At 38.6% G+C, this 17,651-nt stretch overlaps 1 protein-coding gene across 1 annotated transcript in view; it reads left to right on the top strand.

Annotated features, from left to right (window-relative positions):
- Positions 1-17,651, top strand: part of Myo1d (myosin ID) — a 295,270-nt gene that overhangs the window by 96,700 nt on the left and 180,919 nt on the right. The window contains exons 7-12 of the mRNA XM_042693144.1: positions 2,958-3,074; positions 3,732-3,935; positions 6,215-6,360; positions 6,440-6,554; positions 12,732-12,902; positions 16,818-16,888. Coding sequence (XP_042549078.1) covers positions 2,958-3,074; positions 3,732-3,935; positions 6,215-6,360; positions 6,440-6,554; positions 12,732-12,902; positions 16,818-16,888 — 824 coding nt within the window. The remainder of the gene's footprint in view (positions 1-2,957; positions 3,075-3,731; positions 3,936-6,214; positions 6,361-6,439; positions 6,555-12,731; positions 12,903-16,817; positions 16,889-17,651) is intronic.

Here is a 17,651-nt window from a genome sequence, read left to right as displayed (position 1 = left end):
GTTTTGTAAGTGATTTTTTTTATTTGGCATTTGAGATATACTAGCCTTTTACAGTAATTTAAGTGCAGAAATATTTGGCTGAAAATAAATTGAAAACAAAACAATAGAGGGCAACATTCCAACTTCCTGAGAATTTCCAGGGATACTTAAAGATGTAGAGACTGGGGAAACAACACTTAGAAGCCATTGCCTGAGAATGTCCTTTTTCAGTGAGCTTGTTTTGTTGCCAAATTACTTTTGGACAGGTCATATAGAATCCTCACATAAAATAAATATAAACATTTAGCCTTTTTTCTAACAAATTCAGCCAAGGTTCCCTTTTTGTTGAAGTTTTCCATTCTGATTCATCCTTTTTTTTTTTTTTTTTTTTTGGTACATTTTTTGTGTGTGTGTGTGTGAAAATACTGTACAGAGGGGTTACAATTACATGGGCAAGATAGTGAGTACATTTCTTATCAAGCATTGTAGCCTCCTCCTTTGTTTACCCTTCCCATCCCTTCCCAGCCTCCCCCCCTCGCCCCCCCACCTAATCCCCCCCCCCCACCAAAGTTGTAAAGTTCGTTTTTGACATGACAACTTGTACTTCTCATTGTTACAACAGGTCCATCTGTATCCTTATTTAAACGACTTGTTTTTCCCCTTCCCCTCCACAAATTATACCGACATCAAATACAGTGAAAGCAGGGGTTATACTGTGGGGGAGGGACATACAAAGCAACAAAGAAATAATCTTATAATTGCGTTAGAAACAAATGCATGAAAGAAAAAAAAACATTTAAATACATATCTTAGGGTTCATTTTCCTAACATCACCTTATCTGACCTTTTCTGCTTGACTCATACATATACTAGATATTGCAAATAAGGGAAACCATGGGACCTATGTTTCTTTGGGCTTGGCTTACTTCACTTAATATAATTTTAGGTGGGGGAGAGGGGAGGAGGCTGGGAAGGGATGGGAAGGGTAAACAAAGGAGAAGGCTACAATGCTTGATAAGAAATGTACTCACTATCTTGCCCATGTAATTGTAACCCCTCTGTACAGTATTTTCACAATAAAAAAAAATGTGGTATATATACACAATGGAATTTTTGGTACATTTTTTATTGTAAAAATACTGTGCAGAGGAGTTACAGTTACATGAGCAAGGTAATGAGTACATTTCCTATCAAGCATTGTTGCCTCCTCCTTTGTTTTTCCCCTACCATCCCTTCCCTCCCACCTCCACAATTACCCTCACTTCCCCCAAATATGTAAAGTTCATTTTCAACATAGTGTCTTGTACATCTCATTGTTACAATGAGTCAGCCTTTATCCTTATTTAAGCATTTTGTTTTTTCCCTTCCCCTCCCCGAATTTGAGAAGTGTATATACAAGATGCAGGGCACCGACATCAAATGCAGTGAAAACAGGGGTTAATAACCGTAGGAGAGGACTAGAACTCAAAAAATTAAATCCCTCAACAACAAATCCTCAAAGAAACAACTGCCCAATAAAAAAGTGGGCTAAAGACTTAAAGAGAAATTTCACTGAAGTGGAAATAAGAATGGCCAATAGACCCATGAAGAAATGCTCAACTTCTCTAGCCATTAAAGAAATGCAATTAAGAACATTGAGATTCCACCTAGTTAGAATGGCTATAATCAAGAAATCTAGTAACAGATGCTGGAGGGGATATGGCCAGAAAGGAACCCTACTGCATTGTTGGTGGGAGTGTAAACTGTTCAACTACTTTGGAAAGAAGTATGGCGGTTCCTCAAAAGACTCCACATAGAGCTCCCCTATGACCCAACAATCCCACTTTTAGGTATTTACCCAAACGATCACAAACAAGGCCATATTACCCAAACGATCACAAACAAGGCCATATTAAGGCTACCAGCACAACTATGTTTATTGCAGCATTATTTACCATAGCTAAGATATGGAACCAACCCAATGCCCCTCAGTAGATGAATGGATCAAGAAAATATGGTATGTATGTATACACACACACACACACACACACACACACACACTCACACTCACACTGGAATTCTTTGCCTCCATCAGAAAGAATGACATCGCCCGATTTGTTAGGAAATGGAAAGTCTTAGAAAAAATTATATTAAGTAAGCCAAGCCCAAAGAAACATAGGTCCCATGGTTTCCCTTATTTGCAATTACTAGTATATGTCTGGGACAAGTAGAAAAGGTCAAAAGCTATGTACATATGACCATATAAGATGATGTTAAGCGAAAGGAATCCCAAGATGGGGACACAAATATCTTTTTTCTTTCTTGCTATTGTTTCTAACATATTTATCTTTTTTAAAAAACTTTGTCTCTAACAGAAACAAAGAATCATAGTCAATCCTAAACTTAAGTTGAGCTAAAAGAAAATCTTACCATCCAGAAATAATAATAAGTTTGTGTACACACACACTTTTTTTGAGACAAGGATATACTTATAGCCAAAGCTGGCCTCAAACTTGTGCTACTCCTCTCTCTCCCTTCCAAGTAATGGGGTTATAGGCATGTAGTACCATACTTAGCAACTTATGTATACATTTGTAAATGAAATCATACAATAAATTCTGATAACATTTGCTTTTCTTGCATTGAAACACAATCATCTTCCCATGCAAGTATTTTAACTGTATTGTGTTATATAGTTTAATTAGTCTTAACGTATAGGAACCATCTACAATTTTTTCTCTCTCTCTCTCTTTTTTTTTTTGGTCTCAAACTTGGTATCTGATTATTTTGCTCTTTGGTTGGTGCTCTACAACCTGAGCCTTGTCTCTAATCCTGAAGGGCTAGTTAGTTTTTCCCCCATGTACAATTAAAATACTGAATGTTCATAATACCTTAAAGGATTTACTACAAAAGCATCAATACCTTGGAGTTTCATAATTGTTGCATTGTAATGTTCATGTGAAATGCATTTGACTCAAGTTTTTCATTTTTATTTCTAGTCTTCTATCAATGATGCTGCAGAGTTCAAAGTAGTAGCTGATGCCATGAAAGTAATTGGCTTCAAACCTGAAGAGATTCAAACTGTGTATAAAATTCTGGCTGCTATTCTTCACTTGGTGAGCATGAACACCACAAGGATAGATTGTCTCCCTGTGCAGACAGGGAGGTTTTACTTCTTTGTTGCAGATCTTAAAAGGAATTTTTTAGGAAAAATTTTGCTCATGTTTTAAAGAACTTAGTCTGTGGTTCTCTGCACCGTTTTATTTTATGATATCGTCAAACCTTGAACTGGTTAATTTCAAGGAGGGAACTCAGCAATGCTATTATTATTAATTGCATACATTTCTGATGGCATTTCATGTCGAATCGTAGATGATTAGAACTGGATTTAGACTCAGACTGAGAAAGAAGCCCCACAAGGTAGCATGGAGGCCTCAGAGGCGCTCAGCTCATCATGGAGCTAGCAATATAGACCTGCAGGGCAAAAAATTCATTGGTTTGATGGCATTTAAAATATAGAACCTTTATCAGAAATGTACATTGAAATGAGAAGGTTTTGCCTGAAGAAAAAGAAAAGACTAGTTGAAGTGCCAGGTTTTCATATATGTACATACAGGGAAGATAGGTGAAAGATAGGAAGGTATGTACATACACTAGGAAGATAGGTATAAAGTCATTTGAATTCTATCTTAATTGATAGATATAACTCTGACATAATATTTCAGAACCTCATTGGAAATGATGTGTGCTATTTTTTTTCCTATTTGATACAGGGAAATTTAAAATTTATGGTAGATGGTGACACGCCCCTTATTGAGAATGGCAAGGTTGTATCTATAATAGCAGAATTGCTATCTACTAAAACAGACATGGTTGAGAAAGCCCTTCTTTACCGGACTGTGGCTACAGGCCGTGACATCATCGACAAGCAGCACACGGAGCAAGAAGCCAGCTACGGCAGAGATGCCTTTGCTAAGGTGAGACTGAATTTGCATCTTGTGTGGCCCTTGTTTCTCTCAGCTGCATGAAGGAATTCTTGTGAGGATGTATTCAGTTGACAGCAAGCTAAGGCTGTCACCGTGGTGAGCTGGGTGTGGTAGTGCACTCAAAAACAAGCTAGCTGTGATGGCACTTCCCTATAATCACAGCTACTGGGAAGACAGAAGAATGAAGGTCTAAGACCAATTCCAGGCAAAAGTATGAGATCCTGTCTGAAAAAGATTTAAAGAGGATTGAGCATGGCTCAGGTGGTAGAGTACTTGCCTGGTAATAAAGGGCCTGAGTTCAGTCCTCAGTACCACCAAAAATAAAAAAAGAACTGGTGAGACTTTCTGGCCATCACAGTGATTCCCCATATGTGATCATCATTGCAAGAACAGCAAATGAGAACAACTGTGAGCATGAGAGAATTAAGGATATTACCTTAGCATGGTTTGCTCCAACCCAGCTCTCCTGTTTCACTTCATACTATTTTCAGCCACCTTTGTTCATTCTAATACATTTATCTTTCCTCGGGACTCACAAGTTCTTTATCCCTTTCTCTTTCTATCCACAGGGCTGCTGCATATGCCATTTCTATTGAATTGCTTGCTTCTCCTCTTCCCTTGCCTGCTTCTTACTCAGCCCAGTGACCTCAGCCCAAACATCACTTTCTAAAAGCTTTCCCTGGCCTCCTTGAACACTAAATAGTTTAAATTCCTTCAGATGTCACATGCCTATCCTATCCTATAGTTCATGGGCAGGGGGAGTGGAACAGAGAGAGAGATTATGTGTGTGATTTTTCCCTTCACCGTACTACCTAGGTTTTTTGGAGACTGAAACTATTCACTAATGCTGTATCTTCAATAAACTATACCTAGTAAGGTAGGAAAAGTTCTGGGGAGGTGAGAAGATTAAGATCCTACCAGGACGTGAATTGAGATGGGTGTAAGATATCATTGCCAGGTGATACATATCTTGTCAAGTCTATAGCTGAGAAACTCTCTTGGGAGTCCTGTTATATTAGTATTATCTAATACTGATTGCAAAACTTAGAGTGTTACAGAATGAAGGGGATTAGAAAAGACCTCACATTTTAGAGATCAGGTGTGAAAGCCTCTACCTGATGCTACCAAAGGTCAAACAGGAGAATTAAATGACATTACAAATCCCAGAGAGGACAACTGTTTTAGTAATAGAGTGGAAAATTAGTTAGAGTGATGTGGAGAAGCTTAGACATCCAGGTTCAAGTAAATGAGCCATGTTAATGGAGTAATAAGACAACAGTGTAATGTGTGGGTTGGGGTAGATGAAGACTGGAGACCCTTTGTTTAGGTAATGAGGAACATATGAGGGAGAGGCCAAGGGTGGATTTTTTAAAGATGAGAAACTGCAGAACATGATGTATCAGGATATGAGTGTATGCTGTGTGGTGTGCCTTTTGTCTCAGATGCTTATTTAAGTTTATAAATGAATATTTATTTTTTTTAGATTTCATAGTTTTAGTAGATCATATATATTAATTCATACCTTACCAACTTTGTTATAGTTGATAAAACAAAGTGACTTAAATATGGAATATCATATTATTGATACAGTGAGGTATAGAAACATACCAGGGGAATGTTGTTGGAATACATACAGTGATCAATCATCTTTCAAAATTCCAAACTTCAAGCCCCACGACTGACACTAATAGCAATAACAAAATTCCAAACTGCTTACTGTTCTTTGGCATACACACATTGTTTAAGTTGGGGGTGGGGGTGGAACTCGTGACTTCAGACTGTCTAGGCAGGTCCTCTATGACTTGAGCCACATCTCCACCCTCTTTTGCATTGGTTATTTTTGAGATAGGGTCTAATTTTGACAAGGCTTGTCTGGATTTCAGTCGTCCTACTTGTGCTTACCCATGTTTCTAGGGATGACAAGCATATGCCACAGCACTCAACCATCATGTTTCCTCTCATAGTTAAGATAACAGATGAGTGCCGCCACGACTAGACATCAGTTGAGATGAAATCTCATAAGTTTTTATGCCTGGAATGACCTCAGTCCCAGATCTCTACCTCCAAAGTTGCTAGGATAATAAACTTGAGCCACAGCATCCAGCACATTTTGTAGTTTTTTCAAACAGCAAATATATATTCCTAATTTCTCTGCATATCCAATGGAAAAATAGTAAGAAGAATGTAGACAGGAATCTAAGACATCACAAATCTAAACTGAGGACTCAGTCACAAATTGACAAGAACTTATGGTATAATTTTTTTCACAGGCAATATATGAGCGCCTTTTTTGTTGGATTGTCACTCGCATCAATGACATTATTGAGGTCAAGAACTATGATACCACAATCCATGGGAAAAACACCGTTATTGGTGTCTTGGATATCTATGGCTTTGAAATCTTTGACAACAACAGGTAAATGAGGAAAAAATACTTAAACCTCTTGATGCTTGTGTTGTATTTGTTTAAATCTAATCTATTCTTCTTAATGTAGCTTTGAACAGTTCTGCATCAATTACTGCAATGAGAAACTGCAGCAGCTATTCATTCAGCTGGTGTTAAAGCAAGAGCAAGAGGAATACCAGAGGGAAGGGATCCCTTGGAAGCATGTGAGTACACTTGTGAAAGATGTCTCTGAATGTTTCACTATTGTTGATAACATCAGGTCTTATCATTTAGGTGTTTCTTTATGGGTATGTGAAACATCTGAACCTTAGCTTTCCTTTTGGGACTTTGTAATTTAGTTCATTTTCGGTTTTGGTAAGATTTTTCTAATTTGACAGATTCTTTTATTGAAGCTCAGGAAGCTCCAGGATGAAATCAGTAAGCCTAATATTTTCACTGCATGGCTGACCCCATGGGCTTTCTGGTTCTTGTGTGTCTACTAAAGCTTAGAATCATGCAAAAGTTAGTAAGTTTTGCCTGAGATTAGTGAAAGTTAGCTTGCAAATCTACTCTCTCTCCTTCTCCCTTCCTTCTTTTGCTTCTCCACTCTGTAAACTAAATAGCATTTTACTGTCTTCAGTTGATGATATTCATATTCTTTTTCTTTCTTTCCTTCTTTCTTTCTTTTTTTCTTTCTTCTTCTTTTTTTTTGGTCAGTTGTGGGGCTTAAACTCAGGACCTGGGTGCTGTCCTGAGCCTCTTTGTGCTCAGAGACTAGTGATCTACCACTTTAGCCACAGCTCCAATCCCAGTTTTTGAGTGGCAATTGGAGATAAGAGGCTCATGGACTTAAGCTGGGTCCTGGTGACTCACGCCTGTAATCCTAGCTACTTAGGAGGCTGAGATCTGAGGATTGCAGTTCAAAGCCAGCCCGGGCAGGAAAGTCCATGAGATTCTTATCTCCAATAAACCACCAGAAAACTGGAAGTGACCCTATGGCTCAAGTGGTAGAGTACTTGCCTTGAGCTGAAGAGCTGAGGGACAGTGCCCAAGCCCAGAGTTCAAGCCCCACAACCAGAAAGGAAAAAAAAAAGAGTCTCATGGACTTTTCTGCCTAAGCTGGCTTCAAACAGCTATCCTCAGATCTCAACCTCTTCAGTAGAGTAGCTAGGATTACAGGTGTGAGCCACCAGCACCTGGTTAATGTTCATATTCTATAAAACCTGTACATTAGAACACCTGTATTGACTTTCATCTCCATTTTCTTTCCTTTGTTATGGCTCTTTCTGAACTTAAATAAGTGTCAGAGGCAAACTAATCAGGTGAGATACAGCCAGAGGGCAAGACTGAGCAGGAGGGCAAGACTGGTCCAAAGTACAAACCTCAGAAATGACTTGTTTAACTTGTTTAACTTCTTTATCTCCTTCCCTGAGACCTCCTGCTCATGAAAAGAAATGATTAATCTTGCCTATGAATTTGTATTTTAAAATGATTTTGAGAATGGACTAGACAGATACAAAAACTTGTGGTTTCCATACAATTCTGTTTACAAAACTGTGTTTACCCTCTTTGCCATACAATAAAAATAAAGCCAATATTTGTTGTTTGACATCCAACATAGTAGCAGTAAAAAAAAACTATTTGAATGTCATATTACTTTTCTATTCCTTCCTACTTTCCTTTTTTTTAAAAAAAAATTTTCTCTCCAAGTGGAGAGAAAATGAGAAAACAGTATACTCAGTAGCTCTCCTGCCTAAAATTGCATCTTTAACTTCCATCATGTATTAAACATTACAGTGCTATAAAATTGTTGCTGAAATATGTTAACATAAACTTCATTTACAAAGAAACCAAAAGTGTTGGCTATTTTATTAAAAAGCTATGTATAGTTTAACTTAAATAGTAAACTCTCAAAAGCACATTTACACTGTGATTTAATTCAGTTAAGTTTATATGAAACTTTCTAAGAATGAATCTTAGAATGTTTTAAAGCAAGTTTTATCACACAGCTTATTCAGATATGAGTCCAAAATACTGGTTAAAAAAAAATAGCCTGTAACAATCAGAATGCCAACTTCTATTGACACAGCTTATAAAGGGAAGAATAACAGTTATAGTAGGTTATTCCACATCTGAGAACAGTCCTAAAAATCTAGAAGTTCTGAGTTAAGAAATATGTTTCTAAGAGGGAACAGAAGGCTAACCCCAAATAACAGTAACTGTATGCCAGCCATCCCACCAAAACTAGAATCTTTGTTCTAGGTATTTCTCTTAAACCCCAAAACTTCTGGTCATATTGATTCCCTAAAAAATCTTATTATGGAAAATTTTGAAACATGCACAAAAGGAGAATATAATAAATACCATGACCCATCACCCTGCCTTAGTAATGCTCTGTGGATTACCTTTATTGCACCATCTGCTCCATACCTACATACCCCAGGTTAACTTGAAATAAATCTCAGACATCACATTTTTTCATCTGTGTATTTCTCTGGGAGAGAAATATTCTTATTAAAAATTATAACCACAGTACTTTTATAACATTTCAAAAATGAATAATAATTCCTTTAACATCAAGTAGCCAGTCAGTGTTCTAATTTTATACTTTCTCAGTTGACATAGTTGTTGATGACGGTTTCAAGTTGGACCTAAATAAGGTTTCGATGGTTGTCTAAATTGTGGTGGTTTTGTAAAGTTTTTGCATATGTGTGGGTTTTCTCTTTTGTAGAAGGATGAACATTTTTCTGTGGCATTTCCCACTTTGTAGTTTGTTAATCCTATTACTGAGGTGTCATTTAATATGTTTCTCTGTTCCTTGTAGGTCCTATACATTGGTTGTTAGTGTTTGAGTCTTAACAGTTCAGAAGAGTTTTTTCCCCAGTCTACTTTATGAAGCGTGTGCAATTCTACCATGAGATTTATAATGTCTGGTTGTTCTTCTGATTTATTCACTTCTGAAAGCTCTTGATGCTATAGTATTCATATTATTTTAGCTGTTGTGAACTTGACATTCAAATGAACTCTCATAAGTACCTTAAAGCATAATGCAAATTAATAAAGTTTATACGAACCTTATACGCAGTATAAGTACACAGTATATTTAGAGCTTAGGTTTTTATAACAAATTTAATCATAAAACTTGTTATCCAAATTCCATAGTCATACCCAATAAGATCATTGTACATAGCCATTACACTTAAAGTGGGAATGGGAGGCTAAAGCCCCATGACTCTAATCCACCTCATCACCCACACATCTCATGGCACCCTGTATCTCTTAAGAACCTCCTGGGAATGCAGGTTGCTGGAAGAACCTGTCTTGAAAACCACCATTTTTAGCAGTGCTTGAGTAGCACTAAACTAACAATTACTAGAATTTTCAGAAAAGATCAATAGCTCACAGTAATACAATTGGAATTTTAAGGTAATTTTTTGTTCCTAGGATAGATAATTCTAGATAATTCTTTCATTCTATAGTCCCAAAGTTTGAAATGTCTGCAATTCATGCTAGCAATGCTTTATTTAATCTTTTTAGAATATTTTTCCAAAGATAAAAATAACTTTTTCCTGTAACTATAAGCATGATAAATGCCCACAATAAAGACACATGTTCAGAGCAGGTTTCTCTGCCTCATTACCACTGAAATTGTGGAGCAGATCATTATTTTCGTAGGAGCTGTCCTACACATTGGAGAGCATTCGGTAGTATGCCACTGGGTACTTGTGGCATTCATCTTGTGACAATCAGAAATGTCTCCCAACATTGTCAAATGTCCCTAGTGAGCCAAACCATGCCCACAAAAATGCCCACTGGTTTGACTGGGTGCTGGTGGCTCATGCCTGTAACACTAGCTACTCAGGAGACTGAGATCTGAGGATCTCAGTAAAAGCCACCCACACAGGAAAGTCCATGAGACTTTTAATTCCAATTAACCACCAGAAAACTGGGAGTAGTGCTGTGGCTCAAAGTGACAGAGCACTAGCCTTGAGCTGAAGAGTTCAGGGACAGCACCCAGGCCCAGATTCAAGCCCCACAACCCCCCACCACACACACACAAAACAAAAACTACTGGAGCCAGTGGCTGATGCCTGTTATCCTAGCTACTCAGGAGGCTGAGATCTGAGGATTGCAGTTCAAAGCCAGCCTGGGCAGGAAAGTCCATGAAACTCTTATCTCCAATAAACAACCAGAAAACCGGAAGTGGTGCTTGGCTCAAGCGGTAGAGCACTCACCTTGAAGAGCTGAGGGACAGCGCCCAAGCCCAGAGTTCAAGCCCCATGACCGACAAAAAAAAGAAAAAACAAAACAAAAACCTACTGGTTTGGACAAACCAAAACATGTTTTAAAACATAAGGCAAAAGTTCTCCTCTCCCCAATTTATAGGCTTTCACTCGATGCAATATGTATAAAACTAGGAATGGAGCTAAAAGCCACAAATAACTGGCATAGTCCCTGGATTTAAAAGCATTGAGCAGGAATATATGAAGCACTTTAGTGTTCTATTAAGTCTGTAGACATTATGTTTAATGCTCAGCTAAGGCTTGTAAAATAGGGTACATCAACACACAAGATTAAGATATTTATTTGGTAATTAGCTACCCCTACTGTGACATACCTTGCCTGAGTAAAGCCTGGGTGTGCCCTCTATGTATGGTGATAATATGCTGCTTATTACAAGTTGAGAGCTTGTATATATTGTAGTTGTTAAAAAGCCAGAAGTTATTTACAACTTCATTCAATTTGTGGAAATAAGCAAAAAGATTATTCTTTTTTTTTTTTTTGGTCATGGGGCCTGAACTCTGGGCTTGAGTGCTGTCCCTTAGCTCTTCAGCTCAAGGCTAGGGCTCTACCACTTGAGCCACAGCGCTACTTCTGGTTTTCTGGTGGTTTTTTTGTTTTTGTTTTTTGGTTGGTCGTGGGGCTTGCACTCTGGGCTTGGGCTCTGTCCCTGCGCTCTTCAGCTCAAGGCGAGCATTCTACTGCTTGAGCCACAGTGTCACTTCCGGTTTTCTAGTGGTTTATTGGAGATAAGAGTCTCACCGACTTTCCTGTCTGGCTGGCTTTGAACTCTGATCCTGGGATCTCAGCCTCCTGAACAGCTAGGATTACAGGCATGAACCACCAAGTGCCTGGCTTTCTGGTGGTTTATTAGAGATAAGAATCTCATGGACTTTCCTGCTCCAGCTGCCTTAGACCACGATCCTCAGATCTCAGCCTCCTGCATAGCTAAGATTACAGACATGAGCCACTGGTGCCTGGCAGAAAGGTTATACTTAGATTTCAATATTAATTTTAAAATGCATTCTACCTAAAATTAAAAAAAAACAAAAAACCTCTGTTAGGGGCTGGGAAGGTGGCTCAGTGGTAGAGTGCTTGCCTTGCATGCATGAGGCCCTGGGTTCAATTTCTCAGTACCACATAAGCAGAAAAAGCTGGAAGTAGCATTGTGGGCCAAGTGGTAGAGTACTAGCCTTGAGCTGAAGAGCTGAGGGACAGAGCCCAGGCCCCATAACCAACAACAAAATCTGTTAGACTCTATATGCTTTGTATATTTGTATCAGTGATGAGTTTTGAATTTAAGTCTTTGTGTTTACTAGGCAGGTATCCTACCACTTGAAACATGCTTTAGCCCTTTTCACTTGGGATATTTTGAAATAGGGCCTCATTTTTTCCATGTCAACCTGGACCACAATTCTCTTATTTATGCTTCCTACCATAGCTGGGATGATTGATGCATAGTACTCAACTACTGTTTGACACGATCTCTTGAACTTTTTTTCCTCTGAGCTGACCTCCATCTACAGTCCTCCCATCCTTTACCTCACAAGTAGCTACAGGTGTGAACTTCCAGTACCTGGCTTCATATATGTTGGTTTTGTTGTTGCTTTTAACTTTTGGGAAACTGTACGAATTGTCTTTTGGAGGTTAGTCCTTGAGGGTCACATAATCAAAACTGCAAATTTGTGTCATGCCTTGACTTCATTATCAAATAATACATTAAATAATACTCTCAAGTTATTCATTCCTTCACGGAAGCTGGATCTGTGGTTAACAGCAAACAGATTGGGGGACTGGGAGTAGGAAAGAATGGAGCTGGGTGTCAGATAGGAGCCAGTATTAAAGGAAGAATTCAGAATGGGAGAAATGTGGTCTACCTTGTAATCTTTTTCTGAAGCTACAGTGATCTCTGACAAAGTGTTTCATGATGTAAAGTTAGTGAAGAAATTGAAAAACTCTGTTAGATTGTGTTCTTATTTAGTGTCATACCTCATTAGTTCTGCTCATATATTTGACATCATATATTTTTCCTAAGCTCCTGAAGCAAATGATGGCATGCTGGTATTTACCCACTCTGATCTCTGTTCCCTTGAGAATTGCCTCTTTTCTGTGTTCTACAGATTGATTACTTCAACAACCAGATCATTGTGGACCTCGTGGAGCAGCAACACAAAGGCATCATTGCCATCCTGGATGATGCTTGTATGAATGTCGGCAAAGTCACTGATGGAATGTTTCTAGAAGCCCTTAACAGTAAATTAGGCAAACATGGTCATTTTTCCAGCAGAAAGGTAATTGATAAGATCTTTGTTTCATTTTGATAAGGTTTGACTCATTGTTTGATGAGGTAAAGTTACTTTCTATTGGGTTAAAGGAATGTCCACTCAAATATGTCAAAAAGCTGTAAAGTTCCATTAAATAATCGCTTACTGTGGGATAATTTTGCCTTTCTGGTTTACAGAATGAAGTTTATTAAAATTATAGCATCCAGAAGAGGGCGCTCCAGACTATATAATTTGCTAGAAATAGGAAACATGGCCGTGGTTCTTTAAAAAGCATGATGTCATTTGTAACCAATAGGTGCAGATCCCTTGTTCATGTGCTAGAATTTACGCCTGTATCTGATAATTCTGGCACAGAAATAGCTTTTGTCCTTGTTGTTGTTACTGTAACCCTTATTTGCAGAATGTGTATGTGTATTCTACCATGGTGCTTCAGACTGACTTTCTTGAAATCAGACAAAGTCTCATCATTTTGGTTATTATAGGGAAACTCATTTCTTCAATGAATTAGGTATCTTTTTAACTCCTATTTTCAATAAGTTTTAATTTCTAAAAAAATGTTATAAATAAATCTCTGTAATAAGTGGTAGCAATTAGGGTGGTCAAACCTTTGTTCTGGATCTTGAATGTAGTGCATTTGCCCTTTAGTATTTGTAAGGGAAGCTGTATAGGGAACAGGCATCATTGCCCCAATTTTCCCCACAAATACGGGCTTGTCCAGCAGAGGGGAAAAAAACCTCTGTTCCTTCACATGCAGAAAGGAGGAAGCAATTCTGTTCTGTTTTCAATTCTGATTTATACAAAATTCTGTGGTTTTGTATAAATCTCTTGACACACTACCATTTTGTAGCATGAATAAATCTATTTTCTGAGTTATCTCCTTGGAAATTATGTAATCAGAACAGAAAATTTCCACAATTAGCTAGCTAAAGCACAGAACATCAACAAAGTGATTATTAGCTGATTCTTAAATCAAGATAGTTACTTATGGCTCCAAGTTGGTCTTCAGATACTACAAACTTAATTTTGATGTGAGGGTTCTGAGTTAAACTTTCAGTTGTTCCCACAGATTCTGATATGTGCTAATAAGATATATGATTGCACATTCTGGCAGTGTATAGAATTTGGGGTACCTTTCTCTTGATATTTATATACATAAATTTGTCAACCAATGTTTTAATCCATTCTTTCTTTGTTAGTTTTCTGTTTTGGATTTTTTGCTGTTGTTGTTTTATTTTACTTTTGTGTCATACTAAGGCTTGAACTCAGGGCTCCATGCTCTTGCCCCCAGCCTCCTGCCCCCCCCCCCCCCGCCCCGCCTCCCAGATCATGGGGCTTGAACTCGGGGCCTGGGCACTGTCCCTAAGCCTCTTTGTGCTCAAAGCTAGCGCTCTACCACAGCTCTACTTCTGGCTCTTTTGAGTAATTGATTGGAGATAAGAGTCTCACTGGGACTTTTCTGCCAGGGCTGGCTTTGAACCATGATCCTCAGATCTCAGCCTCCTGAGTAGCTAGCATTACAGGTGTGAACTACTGGCACCCGGCTTGCTTAGCTTTTTTACTCAAGGCTAGCACTATTATACCTCTTGGGCCATATTTCCATTTTCAGCTTTTTTCCTGGCTAATTGGAGATACAAGTCTCACAGATTTTTCTTTCATAGCTGGCTTCAAACCAGAAACCTCAGATCTCAGCTGATTTCATAGAACATGCTAAATCATAATTTATCGGTGATGTCTCTCCCCCCCCCACACACACACACACCTGCCTTCCTGATTTCCCGGCTCTCAGACCATATCTTTCTCTTAGCATCCCAAGGACAAATATCAAAATGGAGATTATTTTTTCTTGCTAGGAACTCATGCTTATTTGGCTTGCTTGCTCAGCTGGTACTCTACCACTTGAGCCATGCCTCCAGCCCAGCATTTTACTGGTTGATTGGAAATAGAGTCTCAAGGATATTTCTGCCCAAGCTGGCATCAAACCAAATTCCTCTAATCTCAGTCTCAGTATGTAGGTAGGATTACACGTGTGCACTTGCCAGTACCCAACATGAAGTGCAGAATTTTTTTTTTTTTTGGTCTGGTTGTGGGGCCAGAACTCTGGGCCTGAGCATTGTCCCTCAGCTCTTCAGCTCAAGGCTAGTGCCCTACCACTTGAGCCACAACGCCACTTCCGGCTTTTTTCTTTTTGCTTATGTGGTGCTGAGGAATTGAACCCAGGGCCTCAGGCATGCAAGGCAAGCGCTCTACCACTAAGCTTCTAATTGTCATTTCATTTGGGGCTAAGCTCTATATTATATTTTAAAGTTACCACAGAAAGACATGCAATAGAATATGAAGTATTTTGAAATAAAATGCTAATTAATATAATTTATTGCAAAAAAGGAAAAATGAAAAATGTTATGTGCTCAGAGTCAAGACCTTGTATTATATCCAAAGCTGAGACTATTCCCCTTATGTACAGACCATTTCAGTCCCTCTCTTTAGGACTTTTATAAATGAAAGGATCTTTTGAAGGGAGTTAGTAATAGAGAAAAAGAAGAACAATTATGTATTTAACATGTTTTGGTCTTATAGTTTAACTCATGAGCAAGCCTGTGAGATAATTAATTATTAGAGGAGACTGAGTAAGATAGCAATGTAGCCAAGATTTGAACTTCAGAAGTCTAAGTTCTTCCTATAGTTACTCACTTAATGGACTCATTATTCTTTTATCAATCAGGTTATCAGCGTAAAACTCAGCATTCTAATTGGGATTACTGTATAACATTAGAATCTAGTAGTTTTTGTTTGTAATTATGCTTAGTGTTGTATGGATTCTTAGGTGTTTCTGTTAGCCTGTAGGATACCCAGTGATCCTTCAGAGGAAGAAGTGTAGGTGTTACTGTAATGAGGAAGGTTGCAGAATGTCATGGAGACCTCCAGATCCATATAAAAACTGTCTTTCCATAAAATGTTTCCCTTTATTTGATCTCCTGCAAAGAGGCAGACTTGAGCTGGAATTCAGCAGGCAGATGAACCAATCTACTCTTTACATGGGAAAGCACAGATGTTATGTTTACTTTTGTGGGTCCTTCCCAAGACTTCTACAGACTAGCTGTGTGGTCTGTCCTAATTGTATAGCCTTTCTACATCTCAGTCTCTATGGGTGTAAAACAGAGATTATAGGGGCTGGGAAGGCGGCTCAGTGGTAGAATGTTTGCCTCACATGCATGAGGCTCTGGGTTTGATTCCTCAGCACCACATAAGCAGAAAAAGCCAGAAGTGGCGCTGTGGCTCAAGTGGTAGAGTGCTAGCCTTGAGCTGAAGAGTTGAGGGACAGCACCCAGGCCCAGAGTTCAGGCCCCACGACCAACAAAATAGAGAGAGAAAGATTGTAAAACAGTAAGTTGTGAGTGTTGTATGATGTATATGCTTAACAAACAGTAAGTCCTGAGTACAGACCTCCTCAAGCAGAACATGGAGAAGAAAGGAGTGTTGAGTAGAGGAGCTTGGTTGCATGAAATCAGTAGTCAAAATTTAAACGTCAGAAGATGACTGAAGACTGCTTCTGTCCCAGGGACCTAGACTTCTTCCATTGTCTGGCTGTTCCATCTCTAGGGACTGTCTTCTGCATCTGACTAGTAAGAAATGGGGATCTTCCACCATTATAGCATGGACCTGAAATGGCCACACTCCACTTTCTTTGTCCAGAATCTGGTCATATGGCCACGTCTTCTGCTAGAGTAGCTGGTTTATGGAGTTTGGGCCATGTGGATTGCTGGTGAAAGTTCAGTCTTTCTATGTAAGTCCTGTTTAAATTAAGCCCCAAATGATGTGATTTCACTCATGTTAATATGACTTTTGTGACCTAATCATATTAAATAAGAATATGCTTTCAGGAAAGTGAAAATGTCTGTTTTCAACATAATTTCCTTCTCTTAGCTCTGTGCCTCAGACAAAAGCCTGGAGTTTGATCGTGATTTTCGAATTCGGCATTATGCAGGGGATGTGGTGTGAGTATCTTACTTCAGTTCCCCAGCATGATGGTATGCATGCAGCCTCATGGGGAAACCATCCATTGTTTTCTTTACCATTTACTTTTCTTGTCATTACGGTCTAACTTTAGTGTGTTTTAATCTCTTTGTTTGAAGAAAATGGCATACCTTTATTCATTCCTTGATTTCCAAACATTTATTCAGTACATACTGTGTGCTCACATAATTGGTAATCAGTAAAAATCAGTTGATGGATCCATAAATCTTGGAGATGTGTTATGATGTAGGGCAGAAAGAGGGATAAGATGGGCCCTTCCCAGAAGCAACTGGTAGTTTTGTGGAGGATACAGACACACCCGACTCATTATAATGAAGAAAAGGAAGGGCTAAACTGAAGAATCACAGAGTGAGGAACCAGGAGAAGTCCAAGCTGAGTCCTAAAAGTCAAAGAGAGTTGTCTGAGTGAACGAACTAGGAAGAGGAGAGTGACACGAGAGGGTATCACAACAACAGAAAGAAAAAGGCCCAGCAGTGTAGAGCAGATCACACCTGTATATGCAGAGTCACAAGGATAGAACATAACTACAAGAACAAAAGCAGTTTTACTATCTTCTTTTTTCAAATTAATTTTGTAAAAGTAAATTATTTAAAAAGTAAAATGATTATAAGCTGCATTGTCCCAAAGATACTACAATAAAAATAAAATTGATATGAAAATGTAACTAGAAAAATGTAACTGGTCTGTTAGGTTCCAAATGCTGCTATCAAAGTTTATCAGAAA

Source organism: Dipodomys spectabilis, unplaced genomic scaffold (assembly GCF_019054845.1).
Source record: "Dipodomys spectabilis isolate Male_0828 unplaced genomic scaffold, ASM1905484v1 ptg000004l, whole genome shotgun sequence".
In the NCBI taxonomy this organism is placed as follows: Eukaryota; Metazoa; Chordata; class Mammalia; order Rodentia; family Heteromyidae; genus Dipodomys; species Dipodomys spectabilis.
Note: the sequence above shows the minus strand (reverse complement) of the source record. Positions and strands in the feature narration are given on the sequence as shown.